This window comes from Musa acuminata, chromosome BXJ3-8 (assembly GCF_036884655.1).
Source record: "Musa acuminata AAA Group cultivar baxijiao chromosome BXJ3-8, Cavendish_Baxijiao_AAA, whole genome shotgun sequence".
Classification (NCBI taxonomy): Eukaryota; Viridiplantae; Streptophyta; class Magnoliopsida; order Zingiberales; family Musaceae; genus Musa; species Musa acuminata.
Window position 1 is genome coordinate 52,118,916 of NC_088356.1, and position 16,213 is coordinate 52,135,128.

The 16,213-nt window shown below is 47.2% G+C and overlaps 2 protein-coding genes and 1 long non-coding RNA gene across 5 annotated transcripts; 2 read left to right on the plus strand and 1 right to left on the minus strand.

The window, feature by feature from the left end:
• The first annotated feature begins 232 nt into the window (after nucleotides 1-232).
• LOC108953676 (uncharacterized) lies at nucleotides 233-3,144 on the plus strand. 3 transcript variants are annotated; one of them, XR_001979613.2, is made up of 3 exons: nucleotides 233-465; nucleotides 608-2,794; nucleotides 2,881-3,144. It is a non-coding gene; the product is annotated as an uncharacterized LOC108953676 (long non-coding RNA). The 3 variants fall into 3 exon arrangements; XR_001979616.2 differs by having other exon boundaries at nucleotides 608-2,180; XR_001979615.2 differs by having other exon boundaries at nucleotides 235-465; nucleotides 608-751; nucleotides 2,091-3,144.
• A 1,246-nt stretch (nucleotides 3,145-4,390) lies between these two features.
• Nucleotides 4,391-5,445, plus strand: LOC135645345 (uncharacterized protein At1g76070-like). The gene has a single exon (XM_065163643.1). The coding sequence runs from the start codon at nucleotides 4,653-4,655 to the stop codon at nucleotides 5,361-5,363; it is 711 nt and encodes a 236-aa protein (XP_065019715.1). The 5' UTR covers nucleotides 4,391-4,652; the 3' UTR covers nucleotides 5,364-5,445.
• A 4,441-nt stretch (nucleotides 5,446-9,886) lies between these two features.
• LOC103995548 (uncharacterized) lies at nucleotides 9,887-11,001 on the minus strand. The gene is made up of 4 exons (XM_009416151.3): nucleotides 10,781-11,001; nucleotides 10,602-10,696; nucleotides 10,278-10,529; nucleotides 9,887-10,175 (listed from the first exon to the last, which is right to left on the minus strand). The coding sequence occupies exons 1-4, from the start codon at nucleotides 10,893-10,895 to the stop codon at nucleotides 10,020-10,022; spliced, it is 618 nt and encodes a 205-aa protein (XP_009414426.2). The 5' UTR covers nucleotides 10,896-11,001; the 3' UTR covers nucleotides 9,887-10,019.
• Nucleotides 11,002-16,213: the final 5,212 nt, after the last annotated feature.

Consider the following 16,213-nt stretch of genomic DNA (forward strand, 5'->3'; position numbering starts at 1 on the left):
CTCGTGAGAACCGACTGGCCAAGGTGCCACCATCAGCAACACATGTCAAGTCTCCGTTAATGCGTGAGAAGGACATTGGTGGCCTCTCCGTTGACCCTATGACTCGTGGGTACAGCAACACGTGTACTCGTCCAACGCATGATGCGTTGCGAGACGTGCAACATCTTGATCGTTGCCTTTGAGATTCACGCCAAAATCTCTCGCTTCCTTCTTTGGTTTTTGGGTCGTTGGGTCGATCAGGATTCCCAATTGGGTTGGACTCACGCCTCGTCTCGCGCCTCTTCGGATCCCCAAATCCCGGTTCCCGCTTCCGTCGCCCGATCAGGATCAACCATCCATCGGTTGGATTCCGATCGAATGGTTTTTCCGATGTTTATGGAGGAATTGTTCCGGATCGAGAAGATGAAGCTGAGATTTCTGCGCACCCTGCAGCTCATGGGATGCAAGCCTCGCCTTGCTTTCGAGGTTTCTCGGCCGAGCTCCTTTCCCCTGTTTGTTGCTAATTTGGGACTTTTTTGCTGATTCCGATTTTAGTCTGGAATACAACATCGATTTGTTGGTTTAATTCTCATAAAAGTTCTCATGATTCTGCTGGAACCTGGAACAGTCATCTCTGAGGCCTAGTGATGCTAATGGTACCAGTAGCACTGGAAGCATTGATGATTTTAAGGGGGACTGCGTTAACAATGTTACCAGATAAGTCCTTTCCAGTTGTGGCTGTCCGGGTATATCATCAGGACCTGCATAAGAGGTACTCTTATTGATCCTCCTTTCTTTAAGAACACCTTCCATGCATCCTCCTGCTGATTATCTACATCAAAATTTGTTTTTTAGATGACTGAAGTTTGTTCTAGCCATAATGTTTTAGATTAGTTGCTTACTTTCCTACTCAAAGTCCAATAAAAGAAATAAGAGCGACAGAAATTAGTCATGAATTTACTCTCGTCTTGTTCTACACATGTTTAAACTTCTTGGAGCCATTAAACCATGGGAGCGACAGAAGTTGTTCTCCTATCCGCTGGCTTTGCTGATATTTCTGATTTTTCATATAACATTAAACCATATTTCTGATATCCATTAAACCATGGACGATTGGAAGTGTTCGTATAACATTTTATGTAATACAGTTTATTCTGGTTGTAGGTTTTCTAATCTGTGGTTCTTTGCAGCACCTCTAATTCTCTAATCGAGGTCAAAATTTGCAAAAAAATTCTTGTCAAATTACTACGTACCAGTTTAATGCTAAATTAGTTACTTTGAGTCACAATGATGCAACTGACAGTGCAGATCTCTGTTGGTTGTCTGTAATATTATGAACTATAATAAACTGATGAGAGTTTTTAATGTCTCTATATTTGAAAGCATTGTTTCTGGATCATATCAAATGGAAACCTTTGGCAGTCGCAGAGCATTTGTTGAGTAAGATGATGGCTTGGTGTTAACTGTGAACATCAGGTATGAAGAGTATGGAAGTTCCAAGCAGAGTAGCATGGAAATTCCTTGAATAAAATTGTGAGCTAAGCTAAACCCAATTGGTGCAAGAGATTGTTCAGGTGGTGGATCAGGCATTTCTGGGATCAATGGAAGATGTGAATGATGGACTACGATTGATGGCTACTAGCTAAATTCTGGTAGCTGATGTTGCAGCCATGAGAGATGAACTTCATCTCCCAATGGTTTGAAGTATATTTGTTGGTTCCAACTTGTTTGTAGGCCATCCTAATTGTAAATTAATGTCGTGATTTGCAAGAGGATTTGCTGCTAATCCCAAAGGCAACAAGATATCTGTTAATGGAAAACCGGGTGACATTACCATGGCTGGACAGTCTCTAGGTCTTGTCTTCGGATTGCATGTCAGCATGCAGGAACATGTCCAAGAAGAATTAGCTGGGCTTATCCGTTGCTTGAAATATAAAAAGCATGTACAGTATATTGATACAGGATTTTTTGCATTTGCAGCATCTCTGCAAACGGATTCTCTCTTTTTATTACCACTGTTTTCTGTCTGTGACATTTTGATTGTTTTTGCACATTATATAGTTAGCTAATCTTGTTCAACGATGGCATCTCCTGTCTACCTCATGTTCTAGCTAATCTTCAGTGCCCGACAGTGAAGAAGAGATTGATGAGGAACGAGATTATGATCAAAAGTGACGTTTGATGAGGAGATTGCTGAGAAGGTAAGAAACAGAAACTTGAGCTGAAAATTGCTGTTGACTTTTAGAAAGAAAAGTGGTATCTTGTTGGCCTAGTGGAATTATTAAGCCTAGGTAATACTGTGGGATCACCACCCTCTATTATTCTCAAAAGAAAAAGGAAAGAAGAAGAATAAGAAGAAAAGACACGAAGATAGTCACTTCATGAAAACTTCTCTAGACTACATTTTGTATTAGGCATATTGTAGCTCAATAACATAAACACTAGTCTTGTTATTCAGAGCCATCCATGTAGATTGCGTAGATTAAATGACTGCTTATGGACTGGTCGAATATTTCCTGTTGATGCAAGTGACCATGAAATGCGTTGCTCTAATATTTTGACTATGACCACATTAAATAATAAGGCATTATGTATGACTATGATCTTAGAAGCATGCTAAATTTCTGGTTTTTGTGATTTTTCCATGTCAGCTAGGCAGCCGATAACTTGAACAGTTGGTTGTAGCCAATTTCTCATTTTGTAGTGAAGTGTTTGTCAACTGATGCACATCATATGGTCTAACTTGTATTTTTGTTTTCCTTGGTCTTTGCTTGGTTTGCTCAACCAATGAGATCATTGCAACTAGAATACTGTGGTATGAATACATACCGAATTTCTCTATTTCTGCATCACGCATATGGCGCAATCAAGTCCCACAGAAAGTACTCGTCGGGATTGCAGGAAGCAGGCGTTATATGCTACAAAAGGGATTTGAATCAACGACACCTTTGAAAGGCATCCGAATGGTGGACAATGGTAAGGAGGTCGTTCTAATTGCTGTAGATGTGACTTGGAAATGTTGGACCACATCAATCGATAAATTGAATTGATCAAGAAATCAGAATTGAATGAGCCCAATCTGATCATTTCAGTTTTTATGACAATTACATTTCTGTTCTTGCAAATGCTGACAATAAAAAGTTATTGAGAACAAACACAAGATATTTTTCTTATGTATGTTGATGATCTCATTGTTACATGCAGATGCAGCTACACACTCCTTGTAGATCAATTCTTACCGACTCTCTCACGCAATTTTTTTTGTAAATATTTTGATGATATTCATTATTTCTTTAGTGTTGAGGTTATTTTAATATTTAAAGATTTTTTTTTTCTCAACATAAATACATCATAGACTTATATTAATCAGAACGTGTATAGTAGTGCAAAGGAAGTTTAAACTTGTGTGTCTACTTCAATATCTGAATCTTCTTCGATATATGGTGCTTATCTCAAAGTGTTATTGGAGCTTTTCAAGACTTATCTCTTATCCGATCAAATATTTCATTTAATATCAATAAAATTGTTCAATATATACATAATCTTACACAACATTGGACTATTATAAAGCAATTGTTATGATATTTGAAGAATATTTTACCATTTACATCAAACTCTTAGTTTATGTCTTATGTGATATTGACAAGATACATTATATATAATATTATTTCTTGGTATTTATGAAAGCAAAAATTGTTACACAATCTGTGACTGAAGTAGAAAATCAAGCTGTAGGTGAACTTTCATGCATCATATCTCTTATGTCTGAAATATATATATATTTTATTAAAACATTCATCAATTATCTACTCTGACAACATTGTTATCATCTAATTATGCACAAACCCAAGTTAGATCAAATCAAATATTAGAGAAATCACATAAATTCTCTTTCGTGATATATCAAGAAAGACTGATTATAAATTAGTTTGCGACCTTTTCATATATTTTAACTTGTAATGAGTTTATTTGTTTTATCATATATAATCCATCAACCATCTTTATATAATTTTCTTCTATTATGCATTTTGATGTTCAGATTAGTGTAAATAGGTGTACAGTCATTGTGATGGATTATATAAGTTTATAATCCACCCTCCGTATAAGTGAATAGCAATCTTGCGTCATGTTCCTTTACATCCTTCGTGTGTGTGTCACGCGTCAATCCCACGCGCGTTTCCTACGGCCTGCCGCGGGGGACTACGAGTTTCTCTGGGAAGGATGGGCCGGTGGGTGTGTGTCGATCTCGCGTCCATTCAAGCCTCGTCGTGATTCGCCAAAGCAAAGGGGCCCGTGTGCAACCTCCCAATTAACTCCCGTCCTCAAGCGCACGAAAACGTTGAGAGAGTCGTCCCCGCAACTCCGCCCCATTTTAAATTACCGAGTCATCTATCTACCCACCGAGACGCCGTACTTGTTGAGCCTTTCTTTGCTGCTCTCCTTCCACCAGCTTCTTCCTGTCTTCCTCCTCCTCCTCCTATATCGCCTCTCTCTGTCTTCCTCCTCCTCCTCCTATATCACCTCTCTCTCTCTCTCTCTCTCTCTCTCTCTCTCTCTCTCTCTTCCACAGTTCATCAAGTTCCTTCCTTTTCTGTAGTGCGGTAGCTTCGGTCCGGTGATATAGGAATTGGTGGTGATTCCACGCTATTCTACAGCTACAGCCTCTTGTATACATGGAGAAACCAAGAAGGTCGTCCATCATCAGCTTCCTCCCCAACCGTGCCTCCTTCTCCCATATCCCACACCATCCCTATAGCCCGGGACGCGAGAATCCCGCGAAGATGAGGGCGCTTCAGAACAAGGGCTTCTCGGGGCCGATGGTGTCGATCGTACCCATGGAGGCCCGACGCAAACAGAAGAACAGGGGCGGCTTCGAGACGCCGGAGGAACCCACGTCCCCCAAGGTCACGTGCATGGGCCAGATCAAGCTCAGGAAGATGGCCTCCCGGTGCAAAAAGCCGTCGCCCGACCGACGGGAAAGGAAGCCGTCATTCATCATCCGCAAGATATTCCGGCGCAAGGGTAAGGCGGCGGCGAGCAGAGGACCCGACGCGGGGGAAAGCGGCGCCACGAGGCCAACTACGCGGGCCGCCGCGGCGGTGCCGGCTAGAGCGCCCCTGCTCGGGCAGACGAGGAGATTTGCTAGCAGCCGCGAGAGCCTGGGGGATTTCGACTGGAGGAAGGTGCTGGAGAGGGAAGACGGCGGGGAGGGCACTTACTACGCTGGCGATGAAGGCAGCGATGCTGAGGAGGACGAGGTGATCATTCCTCACTCTGCGCCGATCATCCTCGGTGGGATGGTGGCGGCCGTGGAGCCAAAGAAGGAGGTGAACCTTTGGAAGAGGAGGACTTTGTCTCCTCCTCTTCCTCTTCAATTAAACTGATCGATTCTCTCTTCATCTTTCTTTTGTAGTTATATGTTTGTCGATGTTTATAAAAACGAAGGAGGAGTTCCTATGTGATGAATGAAGCCGAGGCTTCAATTTGACATGCAACAGCAACGCCGGTGCAAGATCTGATACTTGTAGTAATCCAAATACCCTCCCCAAGGAAGGAGAAGAAGCACCCCACCCCAACTGCTTGCTTGCCTGCCTGCCTGCCTGCCCAAGAAAATTAATGAGCTGATCTGTACGACTAGTCGTCTCCGACGCATCCATGATTGCGAGTGTCGTTAGCAGCATTAAAAGGCCATCTTCTCCCTTAGTTTCTCCCACCACGGAGCCCTGTTCTACACTGTGTGAACATAGTTGCAGCAGTCGCTGGTTCTTCCTTGGAACGCAGCAGGGCGACGAGAAGGACATGTGCAAAACCTGCGTATGCATGCAGCAGCTTTTCGAGAACGTTGACCGAGAAGCGCGCAGCAAAACTTTGAGAAAGTACGTGGCAAACCTTTGACTGAAGCAAAAGCACATCCTGTCAATAATGGATGGATCGACGAATCCCACATCAGAGATGGCCATTCTCACCTACTCCACCTTCTATAAAATAGATGAGCTGCAAATCGAGAATGCTGCCGACGAAGCCAGTCCGAAACACCTACCTATGCTGACTATGCTAAGTTCTGATGGTAAGTTGACTATGCTGTGGTAAGAGATAATGTCCGAAGAAATCTATAAACTCGACTATGGCCCATTCAACTTTCTCGGCATACATGCTTGGCATAAGTTTTGGAGGAAACGTGTGCCGATGACACTTTGATCTTATTCCTGCGTAGAATACTATGAACTAGAGGAGGACCAGTCCGCTTTTCCCGAGTTGTAACAGCAGTAAATTGGAAGGACGAGGATTAGCATCCGATAGCTTTAGTGAATGTTAATTTATATGGGACATCGAACGAAGTCTCTCCGCCAAAAGGAATGACCAAATAAAAAGGTCAAAGCATTAGATAATCTCTCTGGAAATAATACAAGACTAAACCACAACATCAATAATAATTGATGAAGATAGTAATTATGATAAGACCCGACTGACGTCAGATGACGCCTCATGCCTCGGACGACGCGACGGCACCTGGTCAAATGGACCGGAACACAGGCCGAGGCGCATTTCTTCATGCCACGCCAAACCAATGTCAGACACAACCAGCCTGCCCCCCTGCAAGCGGGCACATCAGGAAACAGTAAGCCTCCCTATAAATACCCTCGCACTCTGAACGAGCGGGTGGAGGACAGAGGGGAGAACACACCAGGGAGACACCTCAAACTCTTCTCCTTCCTACCCCCTCCACCATCTACTCACTCGATCGTCGGAGGGGTCGGGTCGAGCCTCCCGACCTGACCTGTGTGCAGGAAAGAAGACGGGGCGTGTCCCCAGCCGAGGAGGCCCCTCCAGCGGAGACGGCTGACCCCGTCCCGAATCGGACCGTCGCTTTCGACCACCTCGGCGGGCTCGAGGAACGCCCCAGGGAGATCCCCGTCATCCGGACCCGAACCGAGCCGCGTCGGCCCCGAGGCCATGGCTCAAAGTTATTTCCCATAATAGATTGGCGCTAGAAGGAGTGCCCGGAATGTCGGGTGATCACTCGAGCGGCTCAGATGAGCCCACAACTGAGAGGTCACACCCGACCGAAGCCTCGGGGGAACATCCATGCTCCCTGCCCGCTTGCGTCGTGCTTCTCGGCCCCATGTTCCACGAGACACACCTGCGCGGCCAGCCTGCCTGCGTCGTGCTCCTCGGCTTCATGCCCCCGAGGCCACATATACGCGGCCTGCCCGCCTGCGTCGTGCTACTCGGCTCATTGGCTCCTTGGCTACTCGGCCCTCGGCCCCTCGGCTCATCGGCTCCTCGGCTCCATGCCCCGAGACACACCTGCGCGGCCCGCCCGCCTGCGTCGTGCTACTCGGTCGCATGATGCCCGAGACACACCTGCGCGGCCCGCCCACCTGCGTCGTGCTACTCGGTCGTATGATGCCCGAGACCACACCTGCGTAGCCTACCCGCCTGCGTCGTGCTCCTCGGCTCATGCTCCCGAGACACACCAACGCGGCCTGCCCGCCTACGTCGTGCTCCTCGGCTTCATGCCCCCGAGACACACCTGCACGGCCAGCCCGCCTGCGTCGTGTTCCTCGGCCTCATGCTCCCGAGACACACCTGCGCGGCCAGCCCGCCTGCATCGTGCTCCTCAGCTTCATGCCCCCGAGACCACACCTGCGCGGCCTGCCCGCCTACGTCGTGCTACTCGGCTCCTCGTGCTCCTCGGCTTCATGCCCCTGAGACACACCTGCGTGGCCAGTCCGCCTACGTCGTGCTTCTCGGCTCACGCCCCCCGCTCATGCCCCCGGCACTATGCTACCCGAGACACGCCTGCGCGGCCAGCCTGCCTGCGTCGTGCTCCTCGGCTCCATGCTCCCCCAGATCGCGCCCTCGCGGCCAGCCCGCCTGAAAGCTGAAGCCATGCCTCAAACTCCCGTTACAACGTCCGACGCATAGCTTCTTTCCGGGGGGGAATATGATGAGGATAGTAATTATGATAAGACCCGGTTGACGTTAGATGACGCCTCACGCCTCGGACGATGTGACAGCACCTGGTCAAACGGACCGGAACACAGGCCGAGGCGCATTTCTTCACGTCACGCCAAACCAATGTCAGACACAACCAGCCTGCCCTATACAAGCGAGCACATATGGAAACAGTAAGCCTCCCTATAAATACCCTCGCACTCTGAACGAGCGGGTGGAGGACAAAGGGGAGAACACACCAGGGAGACACCTCAAACTCTTCTCCTTCCTACCCCCTCCACCATCTACTCACTCGATCGTCGGAGGGGTCGGGTCGAGCCTCCCGACCCGACCTGTGTGCAGGAAAGAAGACGGGGCGCGTCCCCAGCCGAGGAGGCCCCTCCAGCGGAGACGGCTGACCCCGTCCTGAATCGGACTGTCGCATTCGACCACCTTGGCGGGCTCGAGGAACGCCCCAGGGAGATCCCCGTCGTCCGGACCCGAACCGAGCCACATCGGCCCCGAGGCCACGACTCAAAGTTGTTTCCCACAACAATAATAATATCAATAATAATAATAATAATAATAATAATAATACTCTAACACAACGCACGGTTGTCATAATCGACATATATTTTTCTCCCATTTCCTGAATAAAATATTCCTTAATTTGTACTTTTTATTTAAATTATTTGATTTCCTTATTTGAGCAATATAGTTAAGGAAAATCAATTTGATTCCTACTTCCTTATTCGTATAAAAAAGTTTAGGCATGCGATTAATTAATTAACTCAAAAATTTTAAAAAATTAATTAGGGTATTGCTAAATATGATTAATTTATTTTTATTTTGTGTAGAGATATTAATGGGGTAGGATGGGGGAATCCTTCTTCGTCCCCATCTCATCTCTCATCTTTTCTCCTAGTCCTATTCCTCGTTAAGACAAGGTAAGGATGGGAAATCCCTATTGAGGGTGAAGAACTCACGGGTACTCAATATCCTCCTAATTAATTTAATTTAATTTTTTAAAGAATAAAATTACTATCAAATGTAATTAATAATACTAAAATTTATACATAACAAAAGATAAATATATTCAAATATAAACATAATCAAAATTATCATAATCCGTAAGCGAGGTAGAGTAAAAGATAAAAAAGGATCAAGGAAACATGCCAACGAGGGGATGGGGTTATGACGAGGTAAAGTCGTGAGAAGGGCAAGGATGGTTGCAATAAAGGAGCGGGGGCTATGAGTTGTGATAAGGAGACAACGGAGGAGGAGGGGGGAGAAGGAAATGTATAATGAGAAAAAGAAGAAAAAAAGAGAATAATATCGAGGAATCGTCACCATGATTCACTATTCAATATTTGCAACGAAGACAAAGTCAAATAGCTACGCACAACGATATGAATGTTTCATTGGAAGAGTTATTATCGTTGAATGAGGAGACGTTTAGTTCGATTTAATTGGATCAAATGGTTGTTAATTCCCCTTTCTCCTGTTCACATTCATCAATTGACCAGACAGAGAAAGATTCAAGTCAATGCCACAATAATTCAAACTGCTTCTCTTCCACTCGTATTAGCTAAAAATTCTTATCATATTTGACGTTCTCAAAATCTAAGAATGCTCCTATATCACCATACCATGATTCACAGCACAATTAATGGCAGAAATCTATATCCTAGCCGAGAAGTTGTTCTCTGTCCACAAGAAAAATGAAGCACACAAGAAATATGATGCTCAAGATTGATATGACAAACAACTAAATCGAAGAGGCAGTAGTCTTGCTTGTATAACTAGGAAAAGACGATGAACTAAGAGAGCCGTCGTGATGCAAGAGGACAAAGCAATGCCACTCGATCACCTCAAAGGCCAAGTTTTGCTTGATAAACTCTTTGTGATTTGTTTTATGTCAAATATGAACTAAAATCACAATGTAAGCAGAGGATTAAACGTATGTATCTATCAAAAGAAACAAATCCCATCAGATATTACTTCTGTAAGAAAGATAATCTCTAAATATGTAATGTCACTGTTCATAGTCACAAATAAACAGGGATATCTACAGATCACTTTCATAACGCCACTCCTTCACCTCATACGATGGGAAAGATATCCTGATCACCATCTGCATCAGTGTAATCGATCGGCATGTCTCCCTTGTAGCGGAAACTCGGGCTCACGTAGCATTTCATCCCATGGAACAGATTCAGATTGTCAACCAGTTTATGGAACACATTGCAGCCGCAACACTGAAGCAAGAATCGAAGAAAAAAAAACCATTTTTAGAGCACAAGCAAGAAAAGCATAATAAAAAGGTACTTCTTTTTGAGTTCGAACAACGCAAGGTGTACCTGGACAAAGACGGTGCCATCGGTGTATGCGTGGGGGTTGATGGCACGAGTCGTCCGCTGGCCGCAGACGTTGCAGGTGAAGACCACGCGCATCCGACGACGGGGCGATCTGGTGTAGAGGGACCAGGGAAAGGTGAGAACCGCCTGATCGCCGGAATCGGTGTCAGCGGGGACCGGAGGACCTTCCATTCCCGATCCCGTCGTCCACCCTCTTCCAGTTGCCGCGCTTAAGACCAAGCCCATCGCCGTGTCCTAACGAATCACGAAACGCATCGTAGACAGATACCACAAAAGACACCAAAAAGAGCGGATCAGGTGATGTACCTTGGGAAGGGGGGAGATGGGAGCCCGATTGCCGAGAAAAGGCACGAGACTGGTGCTCTCGGATTTCGAACTGAGATCGGCCTCATCTTCCCAATCTAAAGGGCAGAAAAAAAAGAGAACTTTAGGTTGCGGATCGAATCAAAGAGGAGGAGGACAAGGACGAAGAAGTTGAGAATTACTCTTGGAGGCGATCGGGAAGAAGGATGGGCGTCGAGGGACGCTCCTGCTGGGGGAGAATAAGGCGAGGGGAGACGGCGACGAGGGAATCGCTACCGATGCCGCGACGGACTCCATCGAGCGACAGAGGAACTCCGGACAACCAAGCCGAACGCGATGTCGAGCTCTTACCGGCGGTCAATGTGGCGGTTCCCAAGAACGCAGATAGGAATAATAGATACCAGCGATACGATTAAGTCACGACAACAGCAGGCGTTGCAGACGTGGCTCACATCCACGGGTTCACTTCTAAGGGCCCCACAGCTCTACGAGCCTCGATGCAGGCCACGAAACATCTCTCAGAAACGGATATTAATACCCGTGAAGGAAATAAACTATCTTTTTCTCGGAGGAGGGTAGCTCATTTTTAATGGAACTGATACTCGAACCCCGGAAATAGGTCGGTTAACGTGCGGTTGGCGAACACGCCACGTCGGATGGTATCGATCGGGGTGGAGATGGTCAGGATGTTTTATTTTGGTGGAACACGATCGATGACGTGACCGAGTTCGCCTGTGCTTCCTGCACCGAAAACGAAAATATCTGGCTGACGTGTGACGACAGAATCACACAGAAAAAATAAATAAATAAAATAAAAACATTTATAACTGTCGTATTTTTATATCATACAAGAAATAAAGCAAAAAATTAAAATTTAGGATGGATGGGCCTAATTGACGAGCCCAACAGCAGAAAAGTATACGGGTGTTCGAACCCTATAAATACCCAACTTGAGGGGCATGTGGGCACTCGTCTTCGTCGGAGGAACCCGGTCGAAGAGAAACCCTCCCGTCCATCCCCGAGATGGTGGTAATCTCCATGTCGTCTAGTCTCTTTCTTTGGTTCCTTCCAGGCGGATTCTCCACGCAGGAGGTAAATCCTTCATTAATCGACCTCATTCTTCTTTCGGATCATCATCTTCTCATCTTTAGCACCCTGGGACTCGGATGCTTTACTTCTTGTTTCATATCATGCTATGATTCTGGTCAACCGGGTCTCTTCATCTCATGTTACATGATGGGTATTGCGGCGTTGATGCTTTAGGGTCGGTTCCACAGAGATGTGATGAACAAACACGGGACCTTGAGTTATAGAGTCTGTGAAGCAATTGTAGGGGATAATGTCGGGAAATTGGAGAGAGGATTAGGGTTCTGTTGTTGACCTAGTAGTCGGGTCGGTGTGGGTACAATGTGCTGACTCTCGGAAAGAAAAACATTGGGCGGTGATAGGGATGCTTCACACGGTGGCAGATGGAGTCAGCACGTCTTGGTTCAGTCCCGAATGCGTGGGATCGTCCACGTCGGCGATCGGTTGACGGCGATCGTGCTTTGGTGAGGTCGGGCTTGGGCTCTGGCTCCGAAGTCGGGAAACTCCCTTTGGCTTACTGCCTCCTTTCTGTCAACGGATCCTGCACACAGGTCGGGTCGCGAAGGGGGCTCCCAATTTAGACCCCTCCGAAGATCTTGTTAGAATTGAGTGAAAAATTAGTCACCTATGTTGTCGCCCCCACGAGGCGTTTTTATCTTTCCCCCGGGGACCAGCCGTACCTGTCATATTTATGATTGCCAGCATCGTACTTGGTCGGCGTCGTCCCAAATCCTGTGGAATGGTATAGTACTCGGTCGGTGCCGTCCCGGCCTTCGTGGAACGGTGCTGTACTTGGTCAGTGTCAATCCGGCCTTTACGGGATGGCGCTGTACTCGATCGACGCCATCCTGACTCTTGCGGGATGGCATGATACTCGGTCTGCGCCGTCTTGTCACGGACAAACTTCTAAACAGGATGTTTGATGTAATGCTTATGTATGTTCGTGTCTTCTGGTATGTTCATGCTCTGCATAGCATGTAGAGGGACGACCGAAGGCTTAATAGTCTCATTTTAGTTAGGTTGGTGGTCGTTTTAGGCTTGTAAATAAAGGTTGTGTCATGTGGACACGTATGAGAGATTTTTGGTCTGTAATGGACCATTTTACCCTTTGTTGTGCAACTGTTCAGAGCTTGTAAAGTCTGTTTGTAATTTGCATTGTCTATGAAGTGTTTTCGGAGATGTTTGCTTGTGGATCCCGAGTGAGGCGTTTTCTCTATCCTGTTTTCTCTTTTGTGGGTCCTAAAGGACCATGGGAGGTTTCGAAGAAGCTAACCTTTGTGGACGGACACGCAAGGGTGCCGCACGACTTAGGCAAAACCAGCTAAGTCCGTGACAGATGGTATCAGAGAGGGTCAAGCACTCATAGAAACACATAGCATGCAAATGTGGGGGACCTAGTGGGGTTGCGTTGAGGGCAGTCAGCACACGCGCGACCGTTTGGGGGAAAACGGGCATGGAGATGTAGGGAAAAGGAGTCGCTCGGAGGAGCGGGTATCTGACATTGACATTCAGAGGAATGACCAACCCTTCGTGCAAGAGGCATCACGAGAACAAGCAAGCTTGGAAGAATGTGGAGCGCACAAAGGTTGGGATGACTGAGTTTGAGCTACGGCTCGACGTTGACAACTATACTTGATGGTGCTCAAGGCAAGCGAGGCGCTTGGTAAAGGATGAGACCATTCAAGGTGGAATGAGTTGCTCAGCGATCGAAAGAGTTATGCAAAGCTCACAGAGGTGAGGAGACTTGCTAACTCAAAGAATTCGGTACTCATGCATGGGCTTGTATGCGGACGATGGAATGTTCGCGGCCATCCCAAGGCGACCGAAACTCGGCGCCATGGAGCATTGAAACTTTCTCTTCGGCATGTGAAGGATACGTCCGTAGGAGATTGAAGTGTGCAACGAGTTCAGCATGTTGCTAGGCCTTGAGTGGTGCAGCGGGGGCTGTATTGACGTGGAGTCGCAATCTAGCAAGTGTGTTTGCAGGAGGCAGAACAATGCACAGTTTGTTCAGCAGATCGGAGTAGTCCAAGGGGATGGTGGTCTCCGAAACGAAGAGAGATGTTGCTCTAACGGGACAGTTATCCAGGAGGGATATGTCCCGGCTCTCCAAAGGGAGAATCATGTGGGACGGACCTCACAAGTTGAGGAGGAGTACCTCAACAAACAACAACTCCACGAAGCTCAATGGACTGAGCAAGCGGCGAGGAGTCATCGCATGATCTCACTTGAGAGAATGCATTGGTGGATGCATTGCGAGATCAAGTGGGGGAGTGACCCAAAGCAACACAAATGAAGGCACACTTGGAGTCGATATGGAGATCGGACTCAAGGGAGGGCTGACCCGTGAATGGTGGGCGCGAGGGCCACTATCAACTCAATGCAAAAACGAGGAGCGGAGCAACTTGGGTGTAACTTGGCGAAGTACCCAAGCCGCATGAAGGGAGCCAGTATAGAAGATGGAACATGGAGCGGAGGCATAGTGTTTTCCTTGGACAGAAGTCAAGGACATGAACTCTTACAGAGGCAAGAGCAGGATCATATTGTTCCATGGGTCATTCATTCTGACGGAGCGGACTCATCTTGCATGGTGCCAAAGACGAAGGGAGCTTCTGGGCACATACACCTTATCTCGGAGGAGCATTTGATGGAGGAACTAAGGCGACTCAATTTGCGAAGGTGAAGTTCGGTTCAGAATGCCTTAGCACGGGGCAAGAGGACGCAGAGGCGAGTACTCTTGAAGAATATGCCACAGTGTTGTCATTCAAGTTGCTATAAAGGAAGCGGTGCGCAGCGAAGATTGTGCTGGTAGGGGTAGAGGCCCAGGATCCAGACAATGGTGCACTAATTACAGCGAAGTCGGGGGACTTCGGGAGCTACTAGGCAACGAACTGTCCTAGAGCGGTGCTTCATCTAGGTGTGACCCAAGAGTGGGTGGATGAAGGTCGATTGCCAAATGAGCGAACAAAATCGAAGGTGGAAGAGACCCTGCCATGTATTGTCAGAGGCCACACATGAAGGGTTCACAATTCGAGTCCATCCCACAAGGATCAGAATGCAATAGAGATGTCACTAGGAGGCGACATTGTGCAGCGGATCGTGGTGAAACAGTTCGTGGCAATGCGATACACACAACCTAGTCCCGTGAGGGACTAGATCATATGGAGGTATGATCGGGAGCTACTGGAAGCTCCACTTCGGTGAACAACACGACGGCAAGAAAGGCTATGGATTCAAGGAGTGAAGGCCATGGTACTGCAGAGGTGGGTCTTCCGTGCGTGCATCGAATTTTGCATCGGATGAAAACCTTAGTCATCAGCATATGAGGGTTGGGTTCCACCAAAGGAAAAGTTCGAATGCAAGTACCAGTGAGTCCCATGGGAGGGACTTGATCATGCAGAGGTATGATCGAAGCAGTTGGAGAGTTGGATTGCTCCAGAACCCATATTCGCTTAAGGGTGCCCGACAAGTCAAAGGACAAGGTCGAGTAAGCGAACGTTGCTACCAAGGAAGCTAAGGAGAACAGAATCAGTGTAAACCCTACAACGTGATGGCAGAGGCCATGCTTGGGAGTTGCAGTCTGTCTTTCCATCGACCAAAGGGAGCTGCTTGGAGAACACAGAGGTGTTGAAGCAAGGGGTCGAAAGGGGCAAGGAAGCGACGACGAGTCCAGAGGGACTTAGCTACCCAAAATCAAGCATCAGTTAGAATGGAGGTGGACTCGGAGGAGTGCCACAGAGGCATATCTACTGATTGTGAAGAAAAGGGATGCAGATGCAAGGTGACGGATAGTAGTGCCATGGGCATGACAACGCCATAGTACCGCAGAGGCGGGGCTTCCGTGAAAGTCATTGATCCCTTGCTCTCAAGGAGGGAGAGCGCTTGGTCGTGAAATGGGTCGAGGAGGTGGAGCATGCAGAGGCAAACTCCAAGTACCGAGACAAAGCTAAAGGTCAGAGGCCAAGGAACTTCGTAAGACCGGTGTCAATGAGTTTCTCATCAAGATAGCCGAAAGTGAAGGACTTCGGGTCATGCAAAAGTGCACGACCAAGGAACGAAGCAGGCGGTACGCGGTGCTGTACCTTCGCTACTCAGCGGAGTAGGCGACAGGGTTGATGGAGAAGACGGTACAATCCCAGAGGCGACCAAATCTATTAGAGAATTACTCCAAGTTAGGGTGAAAACTTCCTGCATTCCAAAAGTTCGATGGCATTGAGAAGGTGAATCACATTAGCTAACTCAACGCAAGAAGTGCAAACACTTCAAGTGCTTTAGAAGTGTGAGCAAAGAGCAGGCGAAGGCCAGTAACCAGCTCGATGCATGGAGTACAACCTCGAGGAGGCGGGCGAAGTCAAGTAACCATTGCCTTCTCAACTCTTAAGAGATTGGGCGAAACCGAGTACCCCAATTCTCTTATCTATCCAGCAGAGGAGCTCTGCATATGTTCAAAGACTCTTCGAAGATAATGGAAGACAATAGTTGTCAAATCCTCACCAACGGTGATCAGTGTTACTGAGAGTAGATTGTCC